General features: G+C 42.0%; 1 protein-coding gene across 2 annotated transcripts in view; it reads left to right on the top strand.

Annotated features, from left to right (window-relative positions):
- Nucleotides 1–27,639, top strand: part of COL14A1 (collagen type XIV alpha 1 chain) — a 286,377-nt gene that overhangs the window by 168,112 nt on the left and 90,626 nt on the right. For both annotated transcript variants that reach the window (XM_073632207.1, XM_073632206.1), the window contains exons 22-28: nucleotides 4,451–4,600; nucleotides 7,219–7,335; nucleotides 16,883–17,029; nucleotides 17,144–17,212; nucleotides 18,818–18,957; nucleotides 24,952–25,075; nucleotides 26,937–27,080. In XM_073632207.1, coding sequence (XP_073488308.1) covers nucleotides 4,451–4,600; nucleotides 7,219–7,335; nucleotides 16,883–17,029; nucleotides 17,144–17,212; nucleotides 18,818–18,957; nucleotides 24,952–25,075; nucleotides 26,937–27,080 — 891 coding nt within the window. The remainder of the gene's footprint in view (nucleotides 1–4,450; nucleotides 4,601–7,218; nucleotides 7,336–16,882; nucleotides 17,030–17,143; nucleotides 17,213–18,817; nucleotides 18,958–24,951; nucleotides 25,076–26,936; nucleotides 27,081–27,639) is intronic.

Below are 27,639 nucleotides of genomic sequence, written 5' to 3'. Positions count from 1 at the left end.
AGAGGTTCCCTGTTTATTCAGAAACTGAAGCATTGTAAACATGGGGATTGGCTCCAGTAATTCCACCCACTCCTGCTACTCTGGGCCCCCCTGTTGAACCTATGGGGCTTGGGCCCTGTAAAGGAGGGCAGGTGCTACCCCCTTATCAGCGGCCCTGGCCTCTGAGCTGACCACAACAACTAATCAGGTGTTAACCTCGGTTCACACCTCTGAGTTATGATGTGTTAAAAAGTAAACCTTAGGGCCCTTCCACACCAGCAGTATTGGGCTGCATTGTCAAAGCCTCCAGCAAGGAACACAATGAGTTTCACAGTAATGAAATCACCAAATCTTTATCCAAACCTTCTAAGACTAGCAGTCAGAAGTAGCAGACCCTTAGATTTCACACTGTAGATGATGTAGGGGTGCCTCGGCACACTTACATATCAGTATGTACACTGCTACTTTAGGAGGCATTCCAGATAAATCTTTCAAGGCTCTGCTTAGGCAAAATTAACATTTTTAGATGTTCACTTTATTACTAGTTTTATTCTCTTTTATTAGTTGCTAAAACCCTAAATAGTTCTTCATCTTAGTCAGACATTCCCCTTGTCAGTGTCTATGGGGCACATGTACCACATGCTGAGAGAACGTGTAAGGAAAAATATGACGTGCTCTTCCTTGGAGATGCCTAGCGTACACTGACAGTATGAAGGACTGTATTTAATCTATTCTAATTTTTTCCTGGACAGCAAGGCCACATTTTTGCTTGTTAGAAATGTCACTGGAAGGCATAAGATCCTGAAAATTCACATTTTAACACTGTATGAAAGTAAAAATGTGACTTGAGGACCTGGCACAAAAAAAAATCATGTTAAGTGTTGCTTTCCAGCATTTGTGTCCAATACATTCCATACCCACCAGCCAACTGTTAAAAGCTTGAACTTCAGTTCCAGAGAGTTGTCTGGAAAAGGTTCTTTTCAGAACAACATAATCCCTTTAACTGTCTGCCCAAGAACCAGCAGTAAAATCACTTATAGAGCTTAAAGGGCCAATCTACTCAAAGTGATATTTTAGTAATGGGTGAAGTCTGGTGGGTTCAAATCATCTGCTTGCCTCTAATATTTGTTGGTTGAATCCAAAAGCAAGATCTCTCTTCTATAGTCCATGCACCCATTTCTACATATTCCTTCCCCTCCTGCTACAGTTGGGGTGTCTGCAGATGTTTCCACCCTCCTTTTTAATAATAATATAGATACATTTTCAAAATTAAAAATAGGAACTTCTTCTTGTTGTCATGGTAGATGTGCAGACCGGGAATTTAAGGACAGGGATCTGACCACCAGAGTCCATGATACACATAAGAGACCATTTAGTGATTAAATGCCTACAGTATCACCAGAATACACCAAACACTGAATTCAGATTAAGAATAATTTATTAATCTCAAAGAGAAATTATTAAGATACAGTTAGATTCAAGGAAGACAACACAAAGGGGGTTATTTACGAATGGCAAATCCACTTTGCACTACAAGTGCACTGCAAGTTCACTTGGAAGTGCAATCGCTGTAAATCTGAGGAGTAGATCTGAAACGAGGGGAAGCTCTGCTGATTTTATCATCCAATCATGTGCAAGCTAAAATGCTGTTTTTTATTTTCCTTGCATGTCCCCCTCGGATCTACAGTGACTGTACTTCCAAGTGCACTTGTAGTGCAAAGTGGATTTTCCTTTCGTAAATAACCCCCAAGGTCATAATAACGAATGGAAACAAGACAGAATAACAACAATAACATTACCAATAACAGCAATTAAAGTCAAATAAAACTACATTAAGACTATACTGTAATAAACCATACCATCCTATTAAAATACTACCTAGAATCAATAGCAATGAAAAAATAACAGAAAATCAAACATTTCCCTAACATTACCCACAATGTATTACACATAGTTAACCTAATACCAACTTAATATAAAAACGACATAAAAATCTGGATTATAAACCAGATTAATATATTGGTTTTGTCTCTCAGGCTACAAGATTAATCCTTCCAAATCAGAAGCCCTTCCACTTAACCACCCCCCCCCCCTCAGAGGTCCAGTCTCTCTTGAGTTCTTTCACCTAAGCGTAGAAATCCTCAGCTATTAACTATCTGGGAGTTTACATTGCCCAGCACTACAAAACCCTCTATGATGTTAACTTTAGACCCCTTTTCACGTCAATCAGAACCCTTTTGGTGCAGTGAAAACATTTCCGCATCTATTGGCTAGGCCGTATCACCTCAATTAAAATGACAATTTTACCTAAGATCCTATATCTTTTTACAACTATTCCCATTCCAGTCCCTGTTCTCAACTTTTTGCATGGAACTATAAACAGCACAGGATCAGTATTAAGGTGCCCTTTGCCTCTCGGAATGATGGTGGTCTGGCCTTCCCAAATTTCATACACTACTACTACGCCACTCAATTGAAAACTATAGCTTCCTGGGTGGACCAAAATCAATAAATTATGGCTGGCTCTGATCCACTCTAATAACTTGTTCTGGAATGCTGATGCTTATGTGCCTTCTGCCTCTTTACTACACTGTATGACCCTTTTGCGTGGTCTATGGAAACACCTTAGGCTCAAGCACTCCCTCCAGTCTGATGCCTCTTTATTGGCTTCTTTCATTTACAACCCTAGGATTCCTGATAGTCTTTCTCTCTCCATGATTTCCCTGTGGCTGTCAAAGAATCTTTTCCATTTTGGACACCTAGTTAATGGTGACCAGCATGATCTTCCCTGTAGTGCCTTCTTCTGCTATCTTTGTCATTATGCCTTATCCTTTGCTCCTTCTCCAAATTATCCCCATTTGAATGGCTAGTCCTCGTGGGTCCATCTCAGAAAGGCCTAATCTCTGACATTTATAAAATGCAAAATTTTTACCCAGTAGATACCTTAGGCAAGCATCGGTATATGCTTAAATGGGAGGAGGCCATTGGGGAAGAGCTGTCTTTGCCACAGTGGGGGATTGTTTGGTCCCAGGTGGCTAAGAGCTCCATATGCACCCTCTACAAGGAGAATGCTTACAAAGTGCTGTTTTTCTGGTACATGACTCCAACCATCTTAAAGCCATTTAACCTTCGTCCTCGAGCCGCTGTTGGCGCTGCCTTAAAGACCGTTGTACAATGCTCCATATTTATTGCCATTGTCCACTTTTGCTTCCATACTGGAAACTGGTCCAGGACCTCCTTCAGAGACTTTTTGAGGTGGTCATTCTGCTCTCTCCCAAAGTATTTCTCCTTGGCTTATTTCCCAATAGTCTGTCTAAGCTAGCTAAAAAATGTACGCGCCACATTCTTACTGCAGCTAGGTGCCTTATTGCCCTTCAGTGGGAAAGGCAAACTCCTCCAACTTCCACTGATCTATATGATAGAATTAAAGACGTGGAAGTCGACTCGGTGGAGTGGCATAAACCAATATGGGAGCCCTGGTATTTGTGGGAGGACCCCCCCATGAACCTCTCACTCTCTTTGCTTCCATAATTGGTATGCTCTCGTCTTACCCACGAGTGCTGAACTCACCCATTTGCTATACCTCTGCCTCTCTTTTCTTTTGCCTATTCTCCTTTCCTTTTCTCTCCTTATGTTACTGTTTTTGGTTTCTAGGACCATAAGTTAGCCCAAATCTACAAGGATTCGCTGAATACAACACCTTGATTGCCTTTTTTTTTTTAATAAAGGCATCCATTAAAAGGAGAATCTACAAAAGTACAAATGCCTATATGAAAAAGTGGCACAACAGCTTATGAAGATGTAAATGTAGCATGGAAGAATTTATTACAGTGAAATATTATGGCAAGCTTAACAAAAATGGCAAGCAACCCAATTCATAAATAGTGCACATGGACAGGCCTTTGACAGAGCAAACAAAACATATTTTTTCCCAGCACACTTACTAGCTAGCAAGCAAAAAATATTACAGTAACTCTGAAAATGTATTCACTGAGACTACATTGTGGTTTCCTTTAACTGCGTCTTTTAATCTATATTTAACTCCCCATAGGCTGCTTATGGAATTTAGACCTTCCCAAAATAAATATAAATGCACATAAACTCTGATAGCTATGTTTTCATTTTCTCATTCGTTTCATGTTTATTAGGTTGCTTAACCTTTAAAAAAAAAACCTTGAGATTCATTAGACGTGTGTGAGATTTGGAACAGGTCTGTTTAGGAACACTTAACTATAGCAGCAAGCTATATTTCCCCAGTTTTATAATGTAAAAATATTTGCAAGCCAGCATTATCCAAGACTAACACAAGGGCACTCCAGGAATATGTAGCATGGGTGAATAGTATGTGTTGTATGTGTTATGGCATTGCCATAGGCAGGTTCTAAAATTAGTAATTGAAGTAAGTTTTCCGACTGAAGCAAAGGTGCTGCCATGGGCTGGTGCTTATTTTGGTCTCTGGGCTTTGTTTCAGGCACAGGTCCGGCTCTGGAGGCGTTTGTGGGCGATGATGTGAACACCATATTGATTCTCAATCTTCTCAGTGGGACAGAATACAATCTTAAGGTTCTAGCATCATATTCCACCGGATTCAGCGATGCATTGACTGGAGTGGGCAAAACATGTAAGTAGCTCCCTTCCCATTTCTATAGTGAGCTTTACTCACTGCTTAAGAAAACCCCCTAAAAATAGTGTTTGAACATGCAGATGTGTATTAATTAAATGCTGTAACATTTTTCCCCATGTCTGTCAATGTTCAGGTTATTGTTACAATTAGGGATGAGCTCAGGCGGGTTCGGACATCGATCCCACCAGGAAGATGTCAGGAGGGTTCAGGAGGGTTCGGACATCTATCCCACCATGAACATGTTAACAGCCAATCATAGATGGCAGAGCCATTCCCCACCCCGCAGCTGCACATATATACACTCCTTGCAAATGGGCAGCTGTGAGGAGAGGCATGCCTCCATGTTCTAACTCTCTTGAGCTCACCCCTAGTTACAATTTTATACAAACTTTTTTTGGATGGTGTAATTTTTAGTAATTATGAGTATTTCACTCAATAACTTTTTCATTGTCACGCAAGTCTATGGGAATCAGGTCAAAATACAAGTCAGGAGGAGAAAATCTGCAGGTCAAGTGCACCTATCAATGGAATCTGAATGACCTCAGAAGTATCCCAGACTGCTGTCATCAATACAGGCCCAGAACAACAGCCTTCAATCCTCCAATATAGACAGCTGTTCTAGTGACAGTTCTCTAGGATGGCAATTGCTCTCATTCCCTGTTGTGTCCCCAGGACAGGAAGTGAATGGAGATCTTAACATTGGCACACAGACAGCAAAACATAGCCTTTTGGGGGCTTAAACTCTTCTGTGCTAAGCTAAAAAATAAAATAGTGTTTTTGCAGATTGTGAAAGTTAGGATTTGATTTGACGTGATCCGCAGAAAGTACTGAAGCTACTGGATCAGCATGATAAGTATGATAGCCAGGGAACTACCTGTTTAGGTTTTTGAAGGAGGGGCAGGCCTCCAAACTTTCTCAGTATTTTCTTCATATTCATACTTTGGTTGAGCGTTCTACACAGAATGTATTGTGTTTTTTATATAAATACTAAGAAATTGAGGCTTTCAACCTTTCACCACAATATAGTTTTGCTGGAGTTGGCTTTTACAGCAGTACATATATATGCATAATACAGCGGTGGGTGGTTGGACCCTAATGCCCAGCGACCGCATATATGCATTGCTGTCTTGTTCTGGGGCATGCTCCATTGACATTCCCAGAATTGTAACCAAGCTGTCACTGATAGCTCAAGGTCAACTGCCCACAATCAGGAGCTTGAAAGGTGGGCTCCCGATGACATCAGCACTGACCACAAGCCGCATTTTTATTATTTAAAGCACAGATGTAAAATTAAAGTCAAGGAGGCAATGTTCTTTCATTTCTAATTAAAGCATTCAGACATTCAGCTTAATGATATTTAAATATTGTTTTAGCAAAAAGGAAAGAAAAATTATGCTGGAACTGTTTGTGGAAAAGATATTACAAAAACAGACATAAGCAACTGTAAAATAAAAAGGTTTTAAAAGTTAAAAAATACTTAAGTAGTATCCTCCTGGTCTTTGTTTAGTACATAGTTTGGAATGCTTGCAGCGTAAAGCTGACAACACAAGGCTTGAATTTTAACCCATACCTGTGAATTTGCTGAAATTTGAACCCACCGACACCACCAACCGGCTGGACAAATTTTGATTAAGAAATTGAAGGAGCCGTGTGGGAAAAAGTTGGGCAAACAGTGACTGCAGCTTCAGTCACTGTTCCAGTATTCTGTTGGAATACAAAGGCCTGCAGCAGGAGATTTATCCATTCACACTATCTAATACAGATGGGGGAATCTGTGGATGTATCTTATTCAGATAATTGCAGCAGCTTTTTGTTGTCTATGGAGAGAGTGTCACAGATCAAATCCCACACAATAAAAGGGTCATAGGGGTAGATGGTAAGTGTGCTGGAGAGAACTTTGTTTTTCCCAACTAACCCTTTCCAACTTTCCTGTGTACAACTATATTCTGTTCACAATCTGACAACATATTGTATAGCACAATGAAATTATGATTCGTTAGACACCAAACATGATATATGCATCATTCTCATTCTCCTAGAAGGTCTAATTTGTCTTATTAGCCTCCTAGACCTTGTAGTATAATTGCCTTTGGTGTCTAACTGACTGATATGTTCTTTTACTTTAGTGTAACCACTGTTTACGAAGGTAACTAAATTACAGTAGGAATTATGGAGTTTGTAGGAAATCTAACTTTGTGCAGTTTAGCTGTAGAACAGTATAGGTCACTACCCCCAATCTGACAGATGAGTATTCTGTAAGCTGCTCTCAAGCTGTTTATGATGTGACCATTTACTCATCAGAAAGTATTTTGCAGACTCTCGCTAATGGAGGTTTATGATACCTCTGCTTTTTGTTAAATGTGTTTAAGCTGGATTGTGGTTTGTCAAATGTGTCACCTTCCCTGCACAGACATAAGATTTAACTCTGACCATTTTTGTTACCAATGTGTGCATTTTAGAGAAAATGAGAGTGGCACAGTGTTCTTTACTACTCCCCTATTTTAGCTATACAGTTTGGGGTTCATCAAACCTCACTATCATTACAGTGTACAAGCTGCTTTAATAATTTTAGCATGAGCCACAGTGACTGATTTCTTGTGTTTGTTCTCTTACAGTATATCTAGGAGTGACAAATCTGAGTGCTTATCAAGTCAAAATGACCAGTATCTGTTCCCAATGGCAGCTTCACAGACATGCAACCTCATACAGGATCATCATCGAGTCACTGCAGGGTACATTACTTCTCTGTTATTATGTAAAAATCAGTTTCCATAAGCTACAGTATATCAACTGAAAAACTCTGGACCCCCGCCATTATTGTTATGTAAATGTAAATCAGCTGCTTCCTCAGACAGACTAGATATGATACCAGCACTAAAATAATTTTTATAATTAAATGTGAACCTGTGGCCAGGATATGGGCATTCAAACAGTAAATTTAACCTCTTCACGTCTAAGGCCGCGTACACACGGGCGGACTCTTCGACCGGACTTGTCCGACGGACTTTCTGGCGGACTTTCGACGGACTTTTAACAGACTTCCAACTGACTTTTTAACGAACGGACTTGCCTACACACGATCACACCAAAGTCCGACGGATTCGTATGTAATGACGTACACCGGACTAAAATAAGGAAGTTGATAGCCAATAGCTGCCCTAGCGTCGGTTTTTGTCCATCGGACTAGCATACAGACGAGCGGATTTCTGGGTCCGGCGGAGTTACGAAGTAAAGATTTGAAGCTTGTTCCAAATCTAAAGTCCATCAGATTTTCGACTGAAAAAGTCAGCTGAAGGTCTGATGAAGCCCACACACGATCGGATTGTCCAATAGAAAAGTCCGCTCGTGTGTACGCTGCATAAGAGGAATACAAATCTAAATGCCCAAGCACAATTTTGCAACTTTGACATGTGTTAGTAAAACTGTACATATCATTAAAACTACTTTGTTAATCCAGGTGGATTCTACCTTGTTTTTCAGGACGAATTGGGCTTTCATTTGATGGTAAATGGTAATGGATATCGCCTGAATTTTTTATTATCAAAAGGAAAACTGGCCCAAAATAATTTAAAAAATCTTTTTTTTTTTAATTTAGCTGTATATTTCTTGGTTCTACCATAGACTTCCACCAAAGAACAACCCTAACTAAATTATTTTGCTCCTGACGATCCCAGCGATACCACATATGTGTATGTTAGTTGTTGTATGTAACTGTAGTACAGCCAAAAAACAATATTGCACATTTTTTTTTTTTAATCCTACCTAAAACAAATGGACGCTGATACTAATTTAAAAAACTGTCCAAAAAATTACTGACCATTACCTTTGACCCTGACCTTGATCCAAACACTAACCCTGGCACTGACCTAGATTAAATCTTGATCTAGGTACTTTTTTGTCTTTTTTTATTATTATTATTTCATTTATTTTTTTTACACACACTTTTTTTCTCTACAACGAGAGAGAAAGATACAATGTATCTCTCTCCTCCATTCACACAGAAAGAGAATACGGGGGCCGGGTTCACAGTGACTGATCACTGGGTCCCAATTGTTAGTACAAGCTTTGTGCTGGGAGATACACAAATATGTGGCCCCATGGGGCCACATATTTGTGTTGTGTTGGCATGTTATATACGCAAGTATGCGGCCCCACAGAAAAAAGCCCAGTCCAGTCAGGCCACATACTTGTGTTACATCGGCGTGAAGGGGTTAAAACAAGTCTTCACTGACTTCAACAAAATGGTGGCCCTGCACACAGACACCGACTCCCTGTTGCATAAATGTGAATGAGACAGATAAAAGATGGATTCAGCTACTGTTCTGCACCTGTAGAGAACTCAAACGTGTTTTGCCCTTTTTGGGGCTTAATCATAGAGTTTTCACTGACCTCTGTAGCTGTGAAGCCATTTATCCTCACATTTCACACCAGAAACACTAAATTCCTTATCCAAGTTAACTCAGCTCCCCTTGCTTCTCTACCCAGTAGTGACTCAGCAGCCTTCCTGGCCTTCTAATCTCTAATGTACCCATGGAAAAGGAGATCTAGGAGAAGAGAGCAGGATTAGCTGCTGTGCCAAGTTACTGCTGGGAGGGGTGCAGTGGATGTTGAGCTGCTCAGTTACTGCTGGGAGGGGAGAGTGGGATGAGCTGAAATGTGGAGACCCCTGCTGCAGCTCTGTATCTTGGCCTAGGCCAACAAGGCCCATGCCTAGGGCAGCACTATACAAGGGGGGCACCAAAAAAGCTGCTCACTCCCTCTAACCCGCACAAAAAAAGGCCCCTTCTCCCAACTCCCACACAAAAACATACAGCTCAGCCCATACAAACCGGTGACAGGCTGGCAGCAGTTGTCCACTGGTATTCCAATGTAATCTCACATGGAGCAATTACCTGGGATTCGGGACAGATGATCACTTCAGGACCCAAACAGCTTGTGTCCAAGGACAGTCGTCTGTCCCTTACCATAGATAATCATTCCATAAAGTGATTACATGTAAACATCGAGGATGGCTGCAGCTGCTGTCAGCCTTTCATTGCTATGAACAGCCTGAGCAGCTTCAACTGTCTTCAAGCACCTGAAAATCCAACTGCAGGAGTCCACTGCAGTTGAGGTGGAGCTCTAACAGCAAAAGGTGGAGCATCAAGAGGAAGGGGTGTGGTTTACAGATGACAGGGTGGGCATTAAACAGGAAGGGGTGGTGCCTTGACAGGAAAGGGTGGGTCATATTTAAATTAGGGAGTGCACAAATTTAGCCAGGCTTAGGGCAGGACAAAGCCTAAATACACCACTACCCTGCTGGGAGGGGATGGCAGGGGAAGCTGAGGTAATGCTGGGAGGTCATCACAATGAGCTAAACTGCCAAGCCACTACTGGGACGAGGAGCTGGACTGCTAAGTCATAGCTGAGAGAAGAAAGCATTGCTGGCAGCATTTCTGGCAGGGGTAACTGTTCCTGTGACATCTCAAAAATTTAGAATTTCCCTCCATTTTCTGTATTAGATACAATGGTCACCAGAAACAATAGAGTGAATGAATTTCCTGAGTAGGGACACAGAAAGAAGTAAACCCTTCAGGTGTACTAACCATTCAATCTTCTATCCAAAACTTTAAAAAGTTTTGGCCCTAAAATACACTAATATCTTCTGCCTGGTTCTCATAACAAGGGAATAAAATACCTCCATGAGTTTAAACAATCACAACAGTTAAGAAGAAAAGGTTCAAAGAGTCAAAAGTATTAAATCAAAGTCATTCTGCGGGATTACTGTCCAATTGTTTATGAGAAAAAAAAAAAAAGAACGTAATTCAAATCAGAAAATATTTGGGTTTCTAAATGGGGCATGACAGTCCTGGAAAATTAATTTTCTTTCTCTATAGACAAAATATGTTAGCTGCTGATGTGTCTGCAGTGATCAGTCCTTCCAAGTCGTACAGATGTTCGCTGTATTTTTATGATAGATTTTCAGTATAGTTGTGGCTCTGGCTTCTGTTCTGTGCACTGGATCAATAAGTAAATGCATATTAAATACACAATGGGAATCAAAAAATGAATAATAACAATAATACACTGCAAATCACCGTAGATATTTGCAATAACATGAACACATTACTGTAAATTATCCGTTTAATACCCTGGGACTTCATTGGCAAGATATCTCTTGAATCTCAGTTTTACCTACTGTAAGTGCCAACACAAACGCAAAGACAAATAATGGTGACCTATTTTCCTGATGAATCTGAGCAAGGGGAGTGTGACCCCCTCATTGTTGCCTCGTCGGAGGGACACAAATGACTGCAGGAAAATCACATCCTTGAAGTCTCCAAACAACATAAGCAGGTGGTGGGTGAATTCAATCATGATGGCCTATCCAAGCTGAGATATCAGTTTTGTGTGGAGTTGACCTTTAAAGTGTAATGTTTTGTAATTAAAGTGAATATGTCAGTAAAACAAAGCCCAAAGAGGTGGATTCTGGCAGGTGAAAGGGATAGTAGGGGAGCATGGGGAAAAGAAAGTGTCTACAGTACAGGGGTGAGGTCTATCAGGAGAACCTGTTTTATTTTTTTCTTGGAAGGATAAAGAAAAGATTTGCGCAAAGAGGTACAGGTATGAAGATTAGAAGATAAAAATGCATTTGGTGCAGGTGAAAAGGGTAAGGGGAGAGCATTGGGTAAGGAAGTGTTGAGGAAGTGTGGGGTGGTTTCCCCCAAGGTATGCACCCAAAAAATAAAAGAAGAGGCAGGAAAGCCATTATAAAGTAGTAAGTAGACAGTATTACATGTTAAATAGATTGTTTAAGGAAGATTTTAAAGGATCAACCAAGCTCACCTCTATTATGGTAGACACAAGCTTCCAAGTGCACTTGTGAAGGATACCAAAGTCTCCATGCAGGAAGAGGTTGGTCGCACCCCATGCCTTGGGAATCCCAGCCCTAGGTCCTTAAGGGGGCATCAGAGAAAGGAGGGGGGGGGGTTGCGTGCTTAAGTGACAGAAACGCCTATTGTGGCATATGCTACTGTTTTGGTATATTTAAAACGGACCTTGGACCTGATTTCTCTACAATGACTGCCATTTCTAAACAGTAGCATACACATAAGCACAATGAGTTTCTCTATAACTTGAGCAGTCGGCAGGCTTTTTCTTCTCTACAAACAAATTAAGGAAGGAAACTGCCAACAGTGCAAGTGCATGTTAAGGACTACAAGAGAACCCATTACTTTGCGCTGTAAGCACAATAAGCATGTCTGTGCAAAGGTAGGGGAGGTATAACTCAACACAACCAATCAGCAAGGTTAGAAGATAAACATGCATTTGGTTAGTGAGGACAGCACCTTGAATCGTCCTTGTTTTAGCTGGTATTAATAATACAATTAATTATTATGACCTAGATATAATAAATAAATAAAATAATTTTCTAATCAAGCTCAGATTGGAATGAAAGCATCTGTATTGGCTTCTGAAATGGAAAAGGAAGCAGAGAGCAGGGTGACACAGTCTCTCAGGGTGCTCTGCAAAACTCTGATTCAGAAATTAAAGGCCACATCAAAGGATAAGAATCTAGAATGCAGTTTATTCAAAGTGTTAATGAGATAAAACAGCCAAACCAGCAACTGAACGGCACTCTGTTACTGTGCATACACACACACTAGTTAATTCATCACTTACTGTATCTCTGGATTCCCACATTATTAATCCCACATTCTGTTAAAGCGGGTGATGTCAGCCCTTGAAACGTGTTGACTGCTATACCTCATTAATACTTAAAATAAACGTAATTGCTGCATTCTTACCTTTTGGTGTGGCACTTCAATCTCCGGATCAGACAACCCTGGGTTGTGTATACTGCAACATACTGTGATAACTTCTCGGTTTGCAGAAGCTGTCTACCTGTCAGATGCCCCAAAAGGTTACATCACCATAACGGTTACATCATTTTGAACACATGGCTATCACTTACTTCCAGTGCCATCTACCTACCCCCCGCCCCCCCCGAGCCAGGTCATTTCCATCCTGCAGCTCACATAATCCAAGAGATGAGCTGGGGAGCAGAGATTGTGCATTCCCAGATAGGACGATAACCAAGCTTACTTACTACCCAGGTAAAGGAAGTGTGTTATTTTCAGAATAACCAGGTGAAAATAAAGGGGAAAAAGACCAAAAGCCAAACAATGAATGCAGCCACCACAACTATGGACCAATATGAACACTTAAACTTTTATTTTTGTGTTTAGATGTCTTTAAATACATTTTGCTCTTAAGTGAGAATGTCAAACTCCCCTATATTTGCCCCTAAGTTGCTGACAGGGGTGTCTTGTCTATTTTCCACAAAGCTGAGCTGCTCCAAGGTTCAGAAGGCATATTAAGAGGTTCAAAGGAAGACAAGCAGCATTGGAGAGTGCCAAGTGGCCTTGGTGCTATCTGGCTGCTCTTTGAGGCAGGTTGGTGGGGGCCATAAGTAGGGCAAGAGGGACCCCTTTACTTTATATTTAGTAGGGAATGAGGAGAGAAGAGCTGCAGCCAGGCACAGTGGTGAATAGAGAGCTCAAGGAAGTGTTGGGGGGGGGGCTCAGCAAGTGGTAAAACATTTTTTAAATATGACGAGAAAAACAATAAACGATGAATAGCAAAAAAAAGAGTTTTAACCTTAGATCCACTGTAATGTTGGTTGCACCTCCCATTTTTCATTTTTGACATTGGCTAGTCTTTGGATGATAAGTTTGGACTTGGATAGCATTGGCTGGGCAAAGATTTCTATAATTCAGGTGTCATTCTTCCAGGCTAACTTTCTAGGGGGCAACTGGGAGCCAGTGACACCATCTCATTCTATGGGAAAGTTATGGGTGAAGCCACAATAGGATTTGAAAAGATACCCAAGTCAATAGGCTTTCTGATTTCCATGTGTATGGGAACCTTTAGAGCACAAGCTGACAAGTACTAAAAGCTTTCATTGCATCAAGGAGAAAAAAGTTGGAACAAGGTCCAATATTATCATCTGGAGGTTATCTATATTCTCATTATGTAATTCTTCTGAACTATGCTGGCTTGAAGCAAGATAAATTTCCTTCTTATCTGGAAGCAATATGGTGATCCATTGTTAGCTTTCCCTTACGAAGATTATTTAAAAGGATGTTCTATTCAAAGCTGAATTCAGCCACTTTGGCAAATGTTCTGGATTACTAGGGACTAAAGAGGAATTTCACCCAAAGGGGAAATTCTGTCGCCCCCCCCCCCTGTTATATTTGGAAAAAAAATTTGGTAAGAGGGAGCGGGTACCCAGTTTTGACCAGGTATGGACGGTGCTGGATCCCTGCAGTCCGCATCTACAGTTTTTGCAGCTGCTGATTTTCAATTTTTGCAGAACTGACATACTGAAGAACCGATTTAAGTCCAACGAGTTGTATGAAATGTATTTCTTTAGTTTACAATTTACATTTTTACGAGGTGTCGGGAGCATAGCTATAACTATACTTCTGGCACTCTAACACTGGACTTTCTGGTCTCAGTACAAGCAACTGCAGAGTTGCATGCAGCTGATGTGCCTGCTCCTCCTCTCCTCCTGCCCAATCACAGAGCGCTTTGTGTTATGTGAATTTATTCCCAAATTAGAAAGGCTCCTGTGAATGGGCAGCTGAGGGGAGAGGCGGACAGCAATGCTGTGTGTTAGAAGACAGCCTCTTTCCTGAGAGAGCTTAGGGTGTGTATTGATAGCTGTACTTCCGGAGCTCTGTAAAACTGTCAGATGTAAATTAAAGAGATAAATCTACAAGGTGACCTGCAGTAGTATGCCAGCACATTTTACAGATCTGATGAATTCCTGGAGTTCAACTTTAATTATAGTCATCATTAATGCAGATGTGTTTTCATATTACTTTAGAGAGAACACCAAACAAAAGTTCTTTGGAACTTCCATTGGAGTGCTGACATTAATTTTTTTCTTTCCCAGAGTGCTGCAAAATGAGAGTGCTAAACTCTTAACCTTCATGATACAAATATTCCAAAGGAGGGTTAAAGCAAAACTATTGGACATGTTCTTCAATATTAGATTATGGTTGTGTACTAATTGCTACTAAGGGGGCAGAGAAGAGTGCCCACATCCCTGATATAATGAACTACTAAATGGGATTTTTTTAGGCCATAAATGTCAACATCTATTAAAATTTAACAAAAAAGTTTTTTTAACACATATAAAGTAAGTGTACAGATAATATATTGATGAGGTTACAGATTGATAATGTTTGGAGATATACAGAAATAACCATAACTTTCTATCCGAAATGGATCATACGCAGTGTTAAAGACCCAACGTGTTTCAAAAAAATTAGAGTTGCTTCTTCAGGGGTAGGTGGTTATAAGTACAAAACCTTGTCTATAATAAAGAAAGGGTACAGTTAGACATCTTAATAATATACTGCATACAGAGTGACTGCACTGTGCAAAATATTTACTGACCTTGTAGACACAAACATAGATCATAAACAGCCACATCATTTAAAAACACAGTAATTTTGCCGCCGCATGCTATAAGAAGTCCAGCTGGTGGGAGCGCTGGAGGCCCGCGTTTTTCTCCCCACAAGGGGCTCAGGAGGTGCCCAAGAAAACATGCTACCGCTTGCGGATGGTGGGGTCGGTCTGCCAATTAAAAGCAGTGTGATCAGTATTACCATTAGGGATAATAAATGGTATAATGGACTAGCCCATCCAACCATATTGCTAGAACTAGCAGAAAATGCCCAAAGAGAGACAAGTGCATACTGAGATCCTAGGGTTGATATATTTATGGGAATATCTATAAAACAAGAAAAAGATTCTAGTTGTATACTTAAGCTATCAAATTAATGGTGATAGCTAGAGATTCAATTACATATAACGAGGGCTTACTTTAGAAGTTGGAGTAACATTAGAAAGAGGGGAGTATCTACTTCTCAATGAAAGCTCTGCAATGACCCCAAGTACAATCCACCAGGATATCTAAGGGAGAAGAGTATAGTAGTTGGGGGATGCAGTGTTAACCTCCACAGACTACTAGTAAACAGATAAGAAGACGCTGTCTGAATGCCAGTTACCTGATGTTGTGCACTGTCAGTACTTGGGCAGCCTGAGGGACGGCTTGAGCTGGACTGGCCCCACGTTGTAAATGCCTTATATAGGCTGAAGTACATTTCTGTATATCTCAAAACATTATCAATCTGTAACTGCATCAATATTTTATCTGTACACTTACTTATATGTGTTAATAAAGCTTTTTGTTAAATTGTAATAGATAATTAGATAATATTAGATTAATTAAATTATAATTTGCTTTTTAAATTTAGCTTTATGGGTCCCAGGCAAAGTCATTTTTACCTTTTGGCATGTAATGCAAAATTATAAAACCACCCACTGTCAATGGGGTTCAGTTCCTCTAAATCCTACACAAGCTGTTCTCAATATTTTTAACATGGAGGAGCCCTTGAAATTACTGTCTGGTCTCAGAGAACTCCTGCTAATAATTATTATTTTTACAGCTTACAGTAAACTAGCATGATGGTCTTGGGAAGAATGCTCCTAAGGGTTTTCACACGGGCTTTGTCTGTTCTGTTCCGTGGGGGATCCATGAACAGCTCCCCTGTTGAATGGGAGTAGAATATGTGTCACTTTTGTGACACCTTGACCCATTCAGTTATCGGTTGCATTTGACAACGGACCTTTGTGGAGCCTTGTTGGATCTATGGGTGGCCAGATGAAAACTGTACTGCATCCAGACCCGGAGATAAAAACAGACTTGCGTCTTCTTACATCAGGCTACTTTAGACTGTTATATCAGGAAAAACAAAAAAAGGATGCAGTCTTTTTCCATTTTTTCTCTCGGACCATTTACATTTGCCTGCCTATAGATTTGTATGAATCTTCTGATCTCAATCATATCAGAAAGCTTGTGTGAAAAAACCCTTACATTTGTGGCCAATGGGAAGAATCCCCGTTACAGTTAATTTAAAAATTGCTTACAGCTGAGAGGCAGCAATTGTTCATTGGTCAAGGAATCTCTAACAACTTCTGAATGAACCCTAGGGTTCCATGGGTCCCTAGTTTGAGGTGGTCATCTGACTAACATATTAGTAGCCTTCTGAAGTTCACAAAGTTTAGCCAAATTGTTATGACAGGGATAGGCTGAGTAGTAGAGCTGTGTAATCCCAGAACTGGATGGACACAAATACAACTCCTTTGGCGGGTAAAATAGCTTCCATATATGTATCTGGGTATATAGCTGATTGTCTAGAGTTCAACTTTAATATTTTATTGCAGATGGCTCCAAGCAAGAAGCTGTCCTGGCTAGTGGAACATCCCGTCACTGTTTCTACGAACTTATGCCCAACTCCAGATACAGGATCACTATGTATGCACAGATGCAGGAGGCTGAGGGACCCGGCGTGAGCATTGTGGAAACAACACGTGAGTTGGTGCCTGGTATCATACAGGATGACACATGGTCTGGAAATTGTTTTTTTTTTTTTTTTTTTTTTTTAATAAATAACTTCATTATTTCTTTTTCTTTCATTTCCTCAGTGCCAGTTCCAACAGCAGCGCCGACCAGACCTCCAACTCCCCCACCAACCATTCCTGCAGCCCGAGAAGGTAACAACCACCTCCATTAGCAGCATATGTTGTGTTGCCAATTAGGGATCAGCAGAATGATTTTGGTAGATTGGTTATAGGCAAAATTTACTTGAGCTGGGAACCCTTGGCTTGGTTCACACCTACAGGTGAGACCATGCTCATGTTCTTGTGTGTCATTTGTAGGGCAACCCATTCATTTCAGTGAGCTTTCCAACATGTGAGAAACAAAAAAGAAGTCCCATACTCTTTGCCAAAAATGCTCTTCACCACACAAAAACGCAGGCACATTTGAAGATGCTTGTGGGTGCCATTACCAATTAATGGCACGCCTGTTCTTCTGCCAAATGGCAGTGCTTTCCTCTGTGTGTCTAAAATAAAAATGCAAGAATAAGTCCAAGGTAGTTGAAAGGACCTTTTGTAACCCTCTGGAGCCATATAAAGCCCTTTGCACCCTTACAAGACCGTTGTAATTTCACCATCCTCATTGGCTCCAATGTATTTTACCAAAATTTTGTCAAAATTTTGGGAAAATTGAAGCTCTTAATTTTGATACTGTCTATTCTCAAAATATAATATAGCTAAATTTAGTGTATATTTGGACCAAATTAAGAATATTTTCTCCAAAGCAGATTGCCAGATTAGGTAACATTTTGTTGGGCTGCCTGTCTGGGATAAGTGTAGCGAAGGGTCCAGAGGATGTATGTACCATGGTGTCTGCTAGGATGCTTTCTCTGATGTCGGAACATAGGGGTATGAGCTGGCTTTGTAAATTTGCTCACATCATGAGAGTGTACCAAGATACGGCCTCTGTGGTCTATGGTGACTGAATGTATAGCTGATAAATTTGACCTCCCCAATATATGCCTCCTGGGAATTTCTGACCAAGAAGAGTTGGAGGTATATACAAATTATTCCTTAGGGTTCTCTATCTTGGAGTTAGGAAACTCATAGCTAGGAGGTGGATATATGGGGATCAACTGACGTTAGGGATGTGGTTGAAAGTTGTGAATGCGGACATTCTTCTCTACCGTATGACGTAAGAGGCCAGGGGGGCTCCCTAGAAGTTTTGGAAGTGTTGGAGGAGAATGTGGTTAAGTGAAAGGTTAAGGGGTAAGATGATGCTATTTTGTTATGTTTTTGCTAGGCCTTGTCTGAGGGAGAGGATATAGGTACTACACGCTGATATAAATGATAGGTTTTAGAGTGATATACTCTATATACCATAGCCCATGGTTTCATGTATAAAGTTCGGATACCTAAGGGGGAGGGAGGTGGGAGTGATGGCCTTGCCGGGGGGAAGGGCTTTCTGCTAATTTCCTCCTGGTGGTATTATTTGGGTATACATGTTTGGTTGGTTATAAAAAACAAAAGCAGTATTACTGGTTTACAGGTTTGGATTTGGGACTCTGGTTAGAGTCTTCTATGATTAGAAGTGCTGGTCCTCCTGACCGGATTACTGTGAATTTTATATTGTCGTTATACATGCTACTTCACTTGCCTGTCATTTTGTATGTGTATTTTTTGTTATGCTAGATAAAAATCTTTTGAAAAAAAAAGTATTTGCTCACATCATTTGTTGGTCATCAGAAATAATTCATTTTGTTTGTGTTCTCCAAATGTCAGTGTGTAAGTCTGCCAGAGCAGACCTCGTATTCCTGGTGGATGGATCCTGGAGTATCGGAGATGACAACTTTCACAAAGTCACTCGCTTCCTGTACAACACAGCTGGAGCCATGGCTGACATCGGCCCTGAGGGGACACAGGTATGACCCAGTCCAAAACAAAAAGGGAACCTGTCAACCATGTAAAAGTATCTCTACATCCTTCACAGGGACCCGGCGCACTAATGACATGTCATCTTATCCATATAAGCTCAAGTTTGCAGTTTTATTACATAGCCAAGAGTTGCCTTGGTGAAATCGACATTAGCATCAATTTTTTCATGTTAGGTCCATGTATGTAATGTGTATGTGTAAGACTTCCAGGTATTTATTACCTCTTAGAGAGGTCACAATACTTTTTCAGTGACTAAGCACCATCTTTGTTCAGGCACCAACCAGGGCCAGCATCTACTTCCTGCTTTGACAGGGCCGATCCTAGGGTCACAGACACCTAGGTGCAGAAATATTTCTGGTGCCTCCACACGGGGGCGTGGTGATCTTACTAACTCCTCCCCTTTACAAATGTTTTTTATGGCAACTAGTCCCTCTATAAGTCACTGATCGCCACCACTACTAGTAAAAAACAATAAATAAAAATATCCCATAGTCTGTAGATGCTATAACTTTTGCGCAAACCAATCAATATATGCTTATTGGGACTTGTTGTCCTCCACTAGCTGGGGGTGGGTGACACATCCTCAGCTCTGAGGGGTTCATGCTGGGATTTGCAGTCCTTCACTTTTGGGAGGGTCATATCCCCCAAAAGTGACAGACTACAAGTCCCAGCATGAACCCCTCAGAGCTGAGGACGACCCCCCCCCCCCCACTTCAACTAGTGGAGGACAAGTCCCAACATGAGCCTCTGAGATTTAAGAATGGAATCCCCCCCAAAAGTGAAGGACTACAAGTCCCAGCCTGAACCCCTGAGATCTAAGGATGTGACCCCTTAGATCTCACGGGTTCGTGCTGTGACCTGAAGTCTTTTACTAGTTGGGGGGCTGGGGGGACGCCTCTTTAGCTCTGAGGGGTTCATGCTGGGACACTGGGACCTGTAGTCCTTCACTAGTTGGGGGGATGGGGTGTGATACATCCTCAGCTCTGAGAGTTTCATGCAGGGACCAAAAAAGAGGGACTACAAGTCCAAGCATGAATCCCTGAGATCCATCCTTGTGACCTCCTCCTCCAATCCCTCTGCGGGTGTCATCTGCTACCAGCTCATGCTCCCTAATGACACACACTATCAGGGAATTTAGTAGACCAGACTGTGTGGACTGCACAGAAGAAACCAGAAACACAGGTAAGTGAAAAAAAATGGTGTTTATTAAATGGGTGACAAATAAGTGAAATATATATAGTGCAAACCAACCACAGACCCACAAACAAATGGTACATACAAATGGATGGGAAATACCGTAATCGTAACAAAAGCCAGGCCGAGGTCATACACAAGGAGGTCAGTCAGATGGGAAAGGACGGGGAACCAACAGGACAGGGAGAGGATGGATGGATAGGCTGCAGGGCAGGGATCCAGGGAAACCAGGAAACCGGAGGGACAAGTACAGGATGGGCTCAGGATAGGGATCGGATCAGGGCAGAACAGATGCAGGCTCAAGGTCAAGATAACAGGCAGCAAGATCAGGGCACAGGGAGAGAGACACCAAGGTAAGGATGTGAGGGCTTGCCGGGTATTTATCAGACTGCAGTGATTTGACCTCACGTTACACCTGAGCGCAGAGGGTGCTGTCTGCTCCACACTGCCGGAATACACCTGCTGGTGGACACCGGTACTACGGCCCAAGGATGCAACAGTGCCACCAGCAGGTGAGTCCTCTTATTACAGGTCTCAGGTGTTGGAAGACACTCGCTGGTGGACACTGGTACTGCGATCCAAGAGACCGATAGCGCCACCAACGGGTGAACCTTTTCATGACACACACACATGTTTTAATGCATCCGCCTCACCTCAGGCAGGTGCAGGTCAACTGTTCAGACATGCTCTAATCTACCTTCCCTCAGGCTCTAAGAGACGCATGCACCTGCGTTGGAGAAGATGAAGGGAGCAGGTGGGTGGAGCCAAAATTCACTAGGCGCGGAGGAGAAGGAAGTTAAATCCTCCTCCGCTCTGAATGCTGGGGCCTCAGCCTCGCTCTTCTCCATGTGACGTCACTGGTTGCTAGACACCAGGCGATCCTAGCAACCAGTGTGGGTAGTAGAGGCCAGCGGTGCAACAAGAGGGTCTCGGCCAGTTGGAACAAATACTGAAGCACCGTGTGAGTAAATTGGAGCCGCTGCTGCTGAATGTAAGTGAGTGCCACTTGAGGTTCGGCGGACCCCCACTGCCTCAGCTCGCATCCCCTGGGTGCGGTGCAGGGTGCGGACAGGATCGGCCCTCTGCTATGAGACGCTGGCTCAGAGATTTCACAGTCATGTAAATCCTGGAGTCTGTGAAAGTATTGGCTATGTTCACAATTGTCTGAGACAAATCAGCCCCTGTGGTAGCGTCTCAGCTTATGGCTTGCTACAATGTTACAATGTTGCAGTCTAATCACTGGGGAAGAGGAGATTGAGGAAATGCTTCCTCTTGCCTGAAGCAGACTGATTACATCAGCTCAGCCAAGGCCAAGTCTCTAACTGAAGCTAAAGGACTCCTTCAAAAATTATCCTGCTGCTTTATTTTGTAGCATGTCTGAACTGTATTCACGTAAAGCTAATGAAAATTTACATTTAAAGCCCAACTGAGCTAAAACAAAAAGTGTGCAAATTACTACAGATTGTTTTCTTTAGGAAGCGGTTACATCCTAATTAGAATAGCCTGTTCTCTGCCAGTATGCCGCAGAGAAGCATTAAGCTGAAGACATAGTTGGCAATGCAGTGTGCAAACAGCATAAGAATCATTTATTGAGTACTTCGGGTTAGAAAGTTAAAGGATGCATAGAAAACATTGACACATTTCTGCCCCTGGGGCCACCCAGGGGCAGAAACATGTCTGTTTTCTATGCATCCTGGAATTCTTTAACCCCAAAGTACTCAATAAAGGATTCCTATGCTGTTTGCACACTGTATTGCCAACTGTGGGGTTGATTTACAAAAGGCAAATACACTGTGCACTTTGCAAGTGCGTTTGCTCCAGAGCCTAGTAAATGAGGTAAAGCTTCACTTTACAAAGAATACCCGAGGAAACTAAAAAAAAAAACAGCATTTTTGCTTGCAGATGTTCGGATTATAGAAGTCAGCAGAGCTTCTGCTCATTTACTAAGCTCTGGAGCAACTCTGGAGTTTATTTGCCTTTAGTAAATCAACCCCTATATCTTTAGTTTAATGGTACTTATAAGCAGCTTGTGGGGGCTGAAGTCAGGCAACAGATACAGTATATGCTTACCTCTTTGGTGTTGGAATAAAGGATAATAGCATCTTACATGTTGCAGTTTTTTCTTGCCACAGAGAAGGACCACTGCTCTCTGTTTAGAAGCATTAGGCCCCTTTCACACTGGGGGCGGTTTGCAGGCGTTATTGCGCTAAAAATACTGCCTGCAAACCGCCCCTAAACAGCCTCCGCTGTTTGTTCAGTGTGAAAGCCCGAGGGCTTTCACACTGAAGCGGTGCGCTGGCAGGACGATAAAAAAAGTCCTGTCAGCCGCATCTCTGGAGCGGTGAAGGAGCGGTGTGTTCACCGCTCCTAAACCGCTCCTGCCCACTGAAATCAATGGGACAGCGCGGCTATACCGTGGCAATACCGCGGCTATAGCCTCGCTGTACGAGCGGTTTTAACCCTTTTTCGGCCGCCAGCGGGGGTCAAAACCACACCGCTAGCAGCCGAATACCGCCGCAAAAACAACGGTAAAACAGCGCTAAAAATAGCGCTGTTTTACCCCCACCGCCCCAGTGTGAAAGGGGCCTTAGTCTCTCTGCAGAGGTCCGACACCCCTCCCTCTTTGTTGATTCAGAGCTAATCATCCTCAATCTGCTGTTTGCAGAGAAAACACTGCTTCCACACAAAGATCAAGGGAACTTCTCTGCTACATGCTGACTTGAAGGTTGTAGGCTTTTCTACTTAGGCTGTGGCTGCTTTTTGAAGACTGCCCCAGAAATGTATTTAGCTTATTTAATGTAAGTTCAGTTTTGAGGCTATCCTATTTTAAGTGAAGTACAGTGAATCCAGACAGTATTCACAGTGCTTCAGTTTTTCCACATTTTGTTATGTTACAGCCTTATTCCAAAATGGATTGAAGTAATTATTTTCCTCCAAATTCTACGAACCATACCCCATAATGACAACATGAAAGAAATTTGTTTGAAATTTTTGCAAATGTATTAAAAATAAAAAAAAAATAAAAAAACATATGTACATAAGTATTCACAACCTTTGCCATGACACTGAAAGTTGAGCTTAGATGCATCCTGTTTAAACTGATCATCCTTGAGATGTTTCTACAACTTGATTGGAGTCCATCTGTGGTAAATTACATTGATTGGACATGATTTGGAAAGGCTCACACCTGTCTATATAAGGTCCAGTGCATGTCTGAGCACAAACCAAGCCATGAAGTCCAAGGAATTGTCTGTAGATCTCTGAGATGGGATTGTACCGGGGCCCAGATCTGGGGAAGGGTACAGAAACATTTCTACCGCATTGAATGTCCCAATGAGCACAGTGGCCTCCATTACCTGTAAATGGAAGACGTCTGGAAACACCAGGACTCTTCCTAGAGTGGGCTCCCCAGCCAAACTGAGCGATCGGGGGAGAGGGGCCTTAGTCAGGGAGGTGACCCGGTCACTCTGACAGAGCTCCAGTGTTTCTCTGTGGAGAGAGAAGAACCTTCCAGAAGAACAACCATCTCTGCAGCACTCCACCAATCAGGCCTGTATGGTAGAGTGGCCAGACGGAAGCCAGACACTAAAGGGCACATAACAGCACGCCTTGAGTTTGACAAAAGGCACCTGAAGGACTCTAATTTTATGAGAAACAAAATTATCTGGTCTGATGAAACAGAGATTGAACTCTTTGGCCTGAATGGCCAGCGTCATGTCTGGAGGAAACCAGGCACTACTCATCACCTGGCCAATACCATCCCTACAGTGAATCATGGTGGCGGCAGCATCATGCTGTGGGGATGTTTTTCAGTGGCAGGAACTGGGAGACTAGTCGGGATCGAAGGAAAGATGAATGCAGCAATGTACAGAGACATCCTTGATGAAAACCTGCTCCAGAGCGCTCTGGACCTCAGACTGAGGCGAAGGTTCATCTTCCAACAGGACAACAACCCTAAGCACACAGCCAAGATAACAAAGGAGTGGCTACGGGACAACTCTGTGAATGTCCTTGAGTGGCCCAGCCAGAGCCCAGACTTGAATCTGATTGAACATCTCTGGAGAGATTTGAAAATGGCTGTGCACCGATGCTTCCCATCCAACCTGGATTGAGAGGTCCTGCAAGGAAAAATGAAAGAAACTGCCCAAAAATAGGTGTGCCAAGCTTGTAGTATCATACTCAAAAAGACTTGAGGCTGTAATTGGTGCCAAAGGTGCTTCAACAAAGTATTGAGCAAAGTACATGGGATTTTTTATTTTTAATAAATTCGCAAAGATTTCAAAAAACTTCTTTCATGTTGTTATTACAGGGTATTGTTTTTAGAACTTTGAGGAAAATAATGAATTTAATCCATTTTGGAATAAGTCTGTAACATAACAAAGTTCAGTCTAATGCCATGTACACACGACCGGTTTTGCCGTCGGAATAAACTCTGAAGGTTTCTCCGACGGAACTCAGACAGAGTTCCGTCGGAACAGCATACAGACGAGCGGTTTTCCCGATAGGAATTGGTTCCGTCGGAAATATTTAGAACATGTTCTATTTCTAGGTCCGTCAGAATTTTTTAAAATAAAATAAAAGTCTGATGAGGCCTACACACGATCAGAATATATGATGAAAAGCTTCAGGCTGACTTTTTCTGACTGACATTCCGCTCGTGTGTACGCGGCATAAGGATTATAACTACAGAATAGTTGGGTAAGCTGCATGTTCCTCTCTCTGCTAAGCTGCATGCTACATATGCTGAATGAAATCAAGGCCTTACCATTGTACCTCTTCCCGTTCAGGTTGGTGTCGCTCAGTACAGTGATGATGCAAGGACAGAATTTAAGCTGAACTCCCATAAAAATAAAGCGTCTCTTCTGGCTGCCATAAATGCCATCTCTTACAAAGGCGGGAACACAAAAACAGGTATGCTGGGTCTGTTGCAACCTCCAACTTCCTCCCTTCAGTACTGTCTGTGGCTGATAGGGAAATTTATCCTGGCACTTAATGAAATGGATTGCTGTTTGCTTTTTTTCCCCACCCCGAGTAGTGTGTACATTGGCTCTGCATTGTTGTCACAGATTGATTGAAATTTAACATGGAATTAACAGTGTTTAGTGGATTTTGTATCAACATTTGCTGAGCTGTTTATTTAAACTGATAAGTGAAATCTGTTCTCCAGTAATGTAACAAGCATTATAAGTCTATTCAAAGGAAATAGACATTAAAGTAGTACTACACCCTCAATGTTTTTTTAGCTCATTTGAACACAATAAAATTAACATTCCCCAGTAAACTACTTGTTCAAATTCTTCCCCCAGCACTCCCAACTTTCAATGCTTCTGGCTCCTTTTTTCTCAGTGCCGCTTCCCTGTACTTCCAGTTTTTACAGTGGGCAGTGCAGTCTCAAGCTAGTCTGTTAGCTTTTAAGCAGATAAGACAATTGTGAATAGTTCAATAAAATGCTAGTATGCCAGATTTATTGCAAAAGATCCACAGAGTATACAATTACATTACATGCAAAAAAAAAAAAATGATATCATTGTTATTGCATGAACACAGCTAAAAAGTATTTAAAATCCCACATGTCCATAGTATATAAAAAATTGTAGTATGCCTATCGTGGATTGAATTTTATTAAAGACGTCATGATAGAACCAACGCGTTTCGGAAAAACTCCTTCTTCAGGGATGGGAACAGTGGTATGCCGTGTATACTAGATCAACAAATGATAGTTGAGTACAGATGGTTGCAGAAAAAGGTCTGCCAACCAGGGCTGCCAACTGAAAGTAAATTTACTGACAGTTCGTGAAAATCAGTGATTTTTTTTACAAATGCCAGTAAATATCAGGGGCTGATAATTTTCATGCTGTGTTGACTTTTTAAGTGTAAATCAAGCAAATTACTTTGTTATAGGTATTTTCAGTGTTTCCATATTATGTTTATACTGTTCAAATATTCACTGTGTGAGTTTTCAATAGGGGATCTGTAATTTCTCAGGTTGCCAGTAAAAAAATGTGCTCAGCCAGTAAATCTCCCATGTTTTGTCAGTAAAAAAATGCTGCCAAGACCCTGCCTGTCTACCACAGACACGGGCGGAAATGCATTCCAAGGGTCAATGCACATTTACTGGGGCTACCATGTGTAAAAATGAGCAGCCATCTGCTCCCACCTTGATGTCAGCCAAGAGAAAGGAGCCCCCCTGAGCCTGGGTTAACACTATTGCAAACACAGACACAGCATGTGATTCGCACTGCACTGCTGTGCAGATCGCATGCGATGTCTGTGCAATGCGAATTCAGTTGTATGGCTGAACTCACATCACATTCACACGAAAAGGGTGCAGGAACCTTTTTTTTCCCCCGCACTGTAATCGGATCGCATGGGTGTTCACACCCATGTGATCCAATTCCTGTCCCAATTCACAGTTCGCAGTGAGATCTGCGAACCGATCTGGGGGTGTCAATAACTTTGTATTGACACCCGCAGTGGTTCACAGAAGGCCTGCCAGGGAGATGCGATGCGGGAACTGGCACTGGAATCACGCTGGTTCCCACATCGCAATAGTGTGAAAACCCAGGCTGAAACAGGAAACCTGGGACAGTGTTTGTGGTACTAGCTTATACTGGAACATAGGCGAGGATTAAAAGGTAAAGCAGCTGCCTACTCAGTAAGTGATTAAATCAGCTGCTGAAACTGCTTAGAAAACTAAGGTCAGCTTTAGTAGAGTAGTCAGTCTGGTTAAAGACTGTTCCAGAAATAATACATTTTTTCCCTTGTTATGCAGGAAGAGCAATTAAGCACGTCCGTGAAGATATATTTACTGTGGAATCTGGCATGAGAAAAGGTGTGCCCAGGGTTTTGGTGGTGATTACTGATGGGCGCTCTCAAGATGAAACTGTGACGTTTGCCAACCAGATGCATTTGGAAGGTATGGTCATTACTCCGAAAAGTTTCTTGCCTTCTATTTTACTGCATTGTCATTTGGAATTAGGCTTGGTTTACAGGTACAACTAAGTGGTGGCCTTGTATTTTTTGCTTGTTCCCCCATGTCGAGTGTAGGGCAGCACATGTAGTTCAATGGGCTGCCGTATGCACAAGAAACATAAAAAAATAGGCCCTGATTCTTTTCCAAAAACCACCACACCGAACTGCATGGTTTGAAGATGCGTGGGATTGCCATTAACAATTAATTGCACTGTCATGTGTCTGTTAAAGGGCAACGCGTTTCCGTGTGTTTTTCGGGAAAGCGTGTGATTTGGCTTTCTGACATGCATAGATGTGAATTTAGCCTTAGTAGGTTATCCACACAAGCCTTTTCAAACTGAAGCACAGATGATAGTGCTTGCACTTCTGCATTGGTATCTTGATGAGCAGGTAGGTTGGACTTTGGCACAGAGGATCCCAGAAGAGTAGAGGTGTGTATGCCAACAATGGGTTACATTTACATAAGGGTAAGCTAGTGTTAGACTTAGGTCTACAGGGTGTTT

Source organism: Aquarana catesbeiana, linkage group LG05 (assembly GCF_042186555.1).
Source record: "Aquarana catesbeiana isolate 2022-GZ linkage group LG05, ASM4218655v1, whole genome shotgun sequence".
Lineage (NCBI taxonomy): Eukaryota > Metazoa > Chordata > Amphibia > Anura > Ranidae > Aquarana > Aquarana catesbeiana.
Note: the sequence above shows the minus strand (reverse complement) of the source record. Positions and strands in the feature narration are given on the sequence as shown.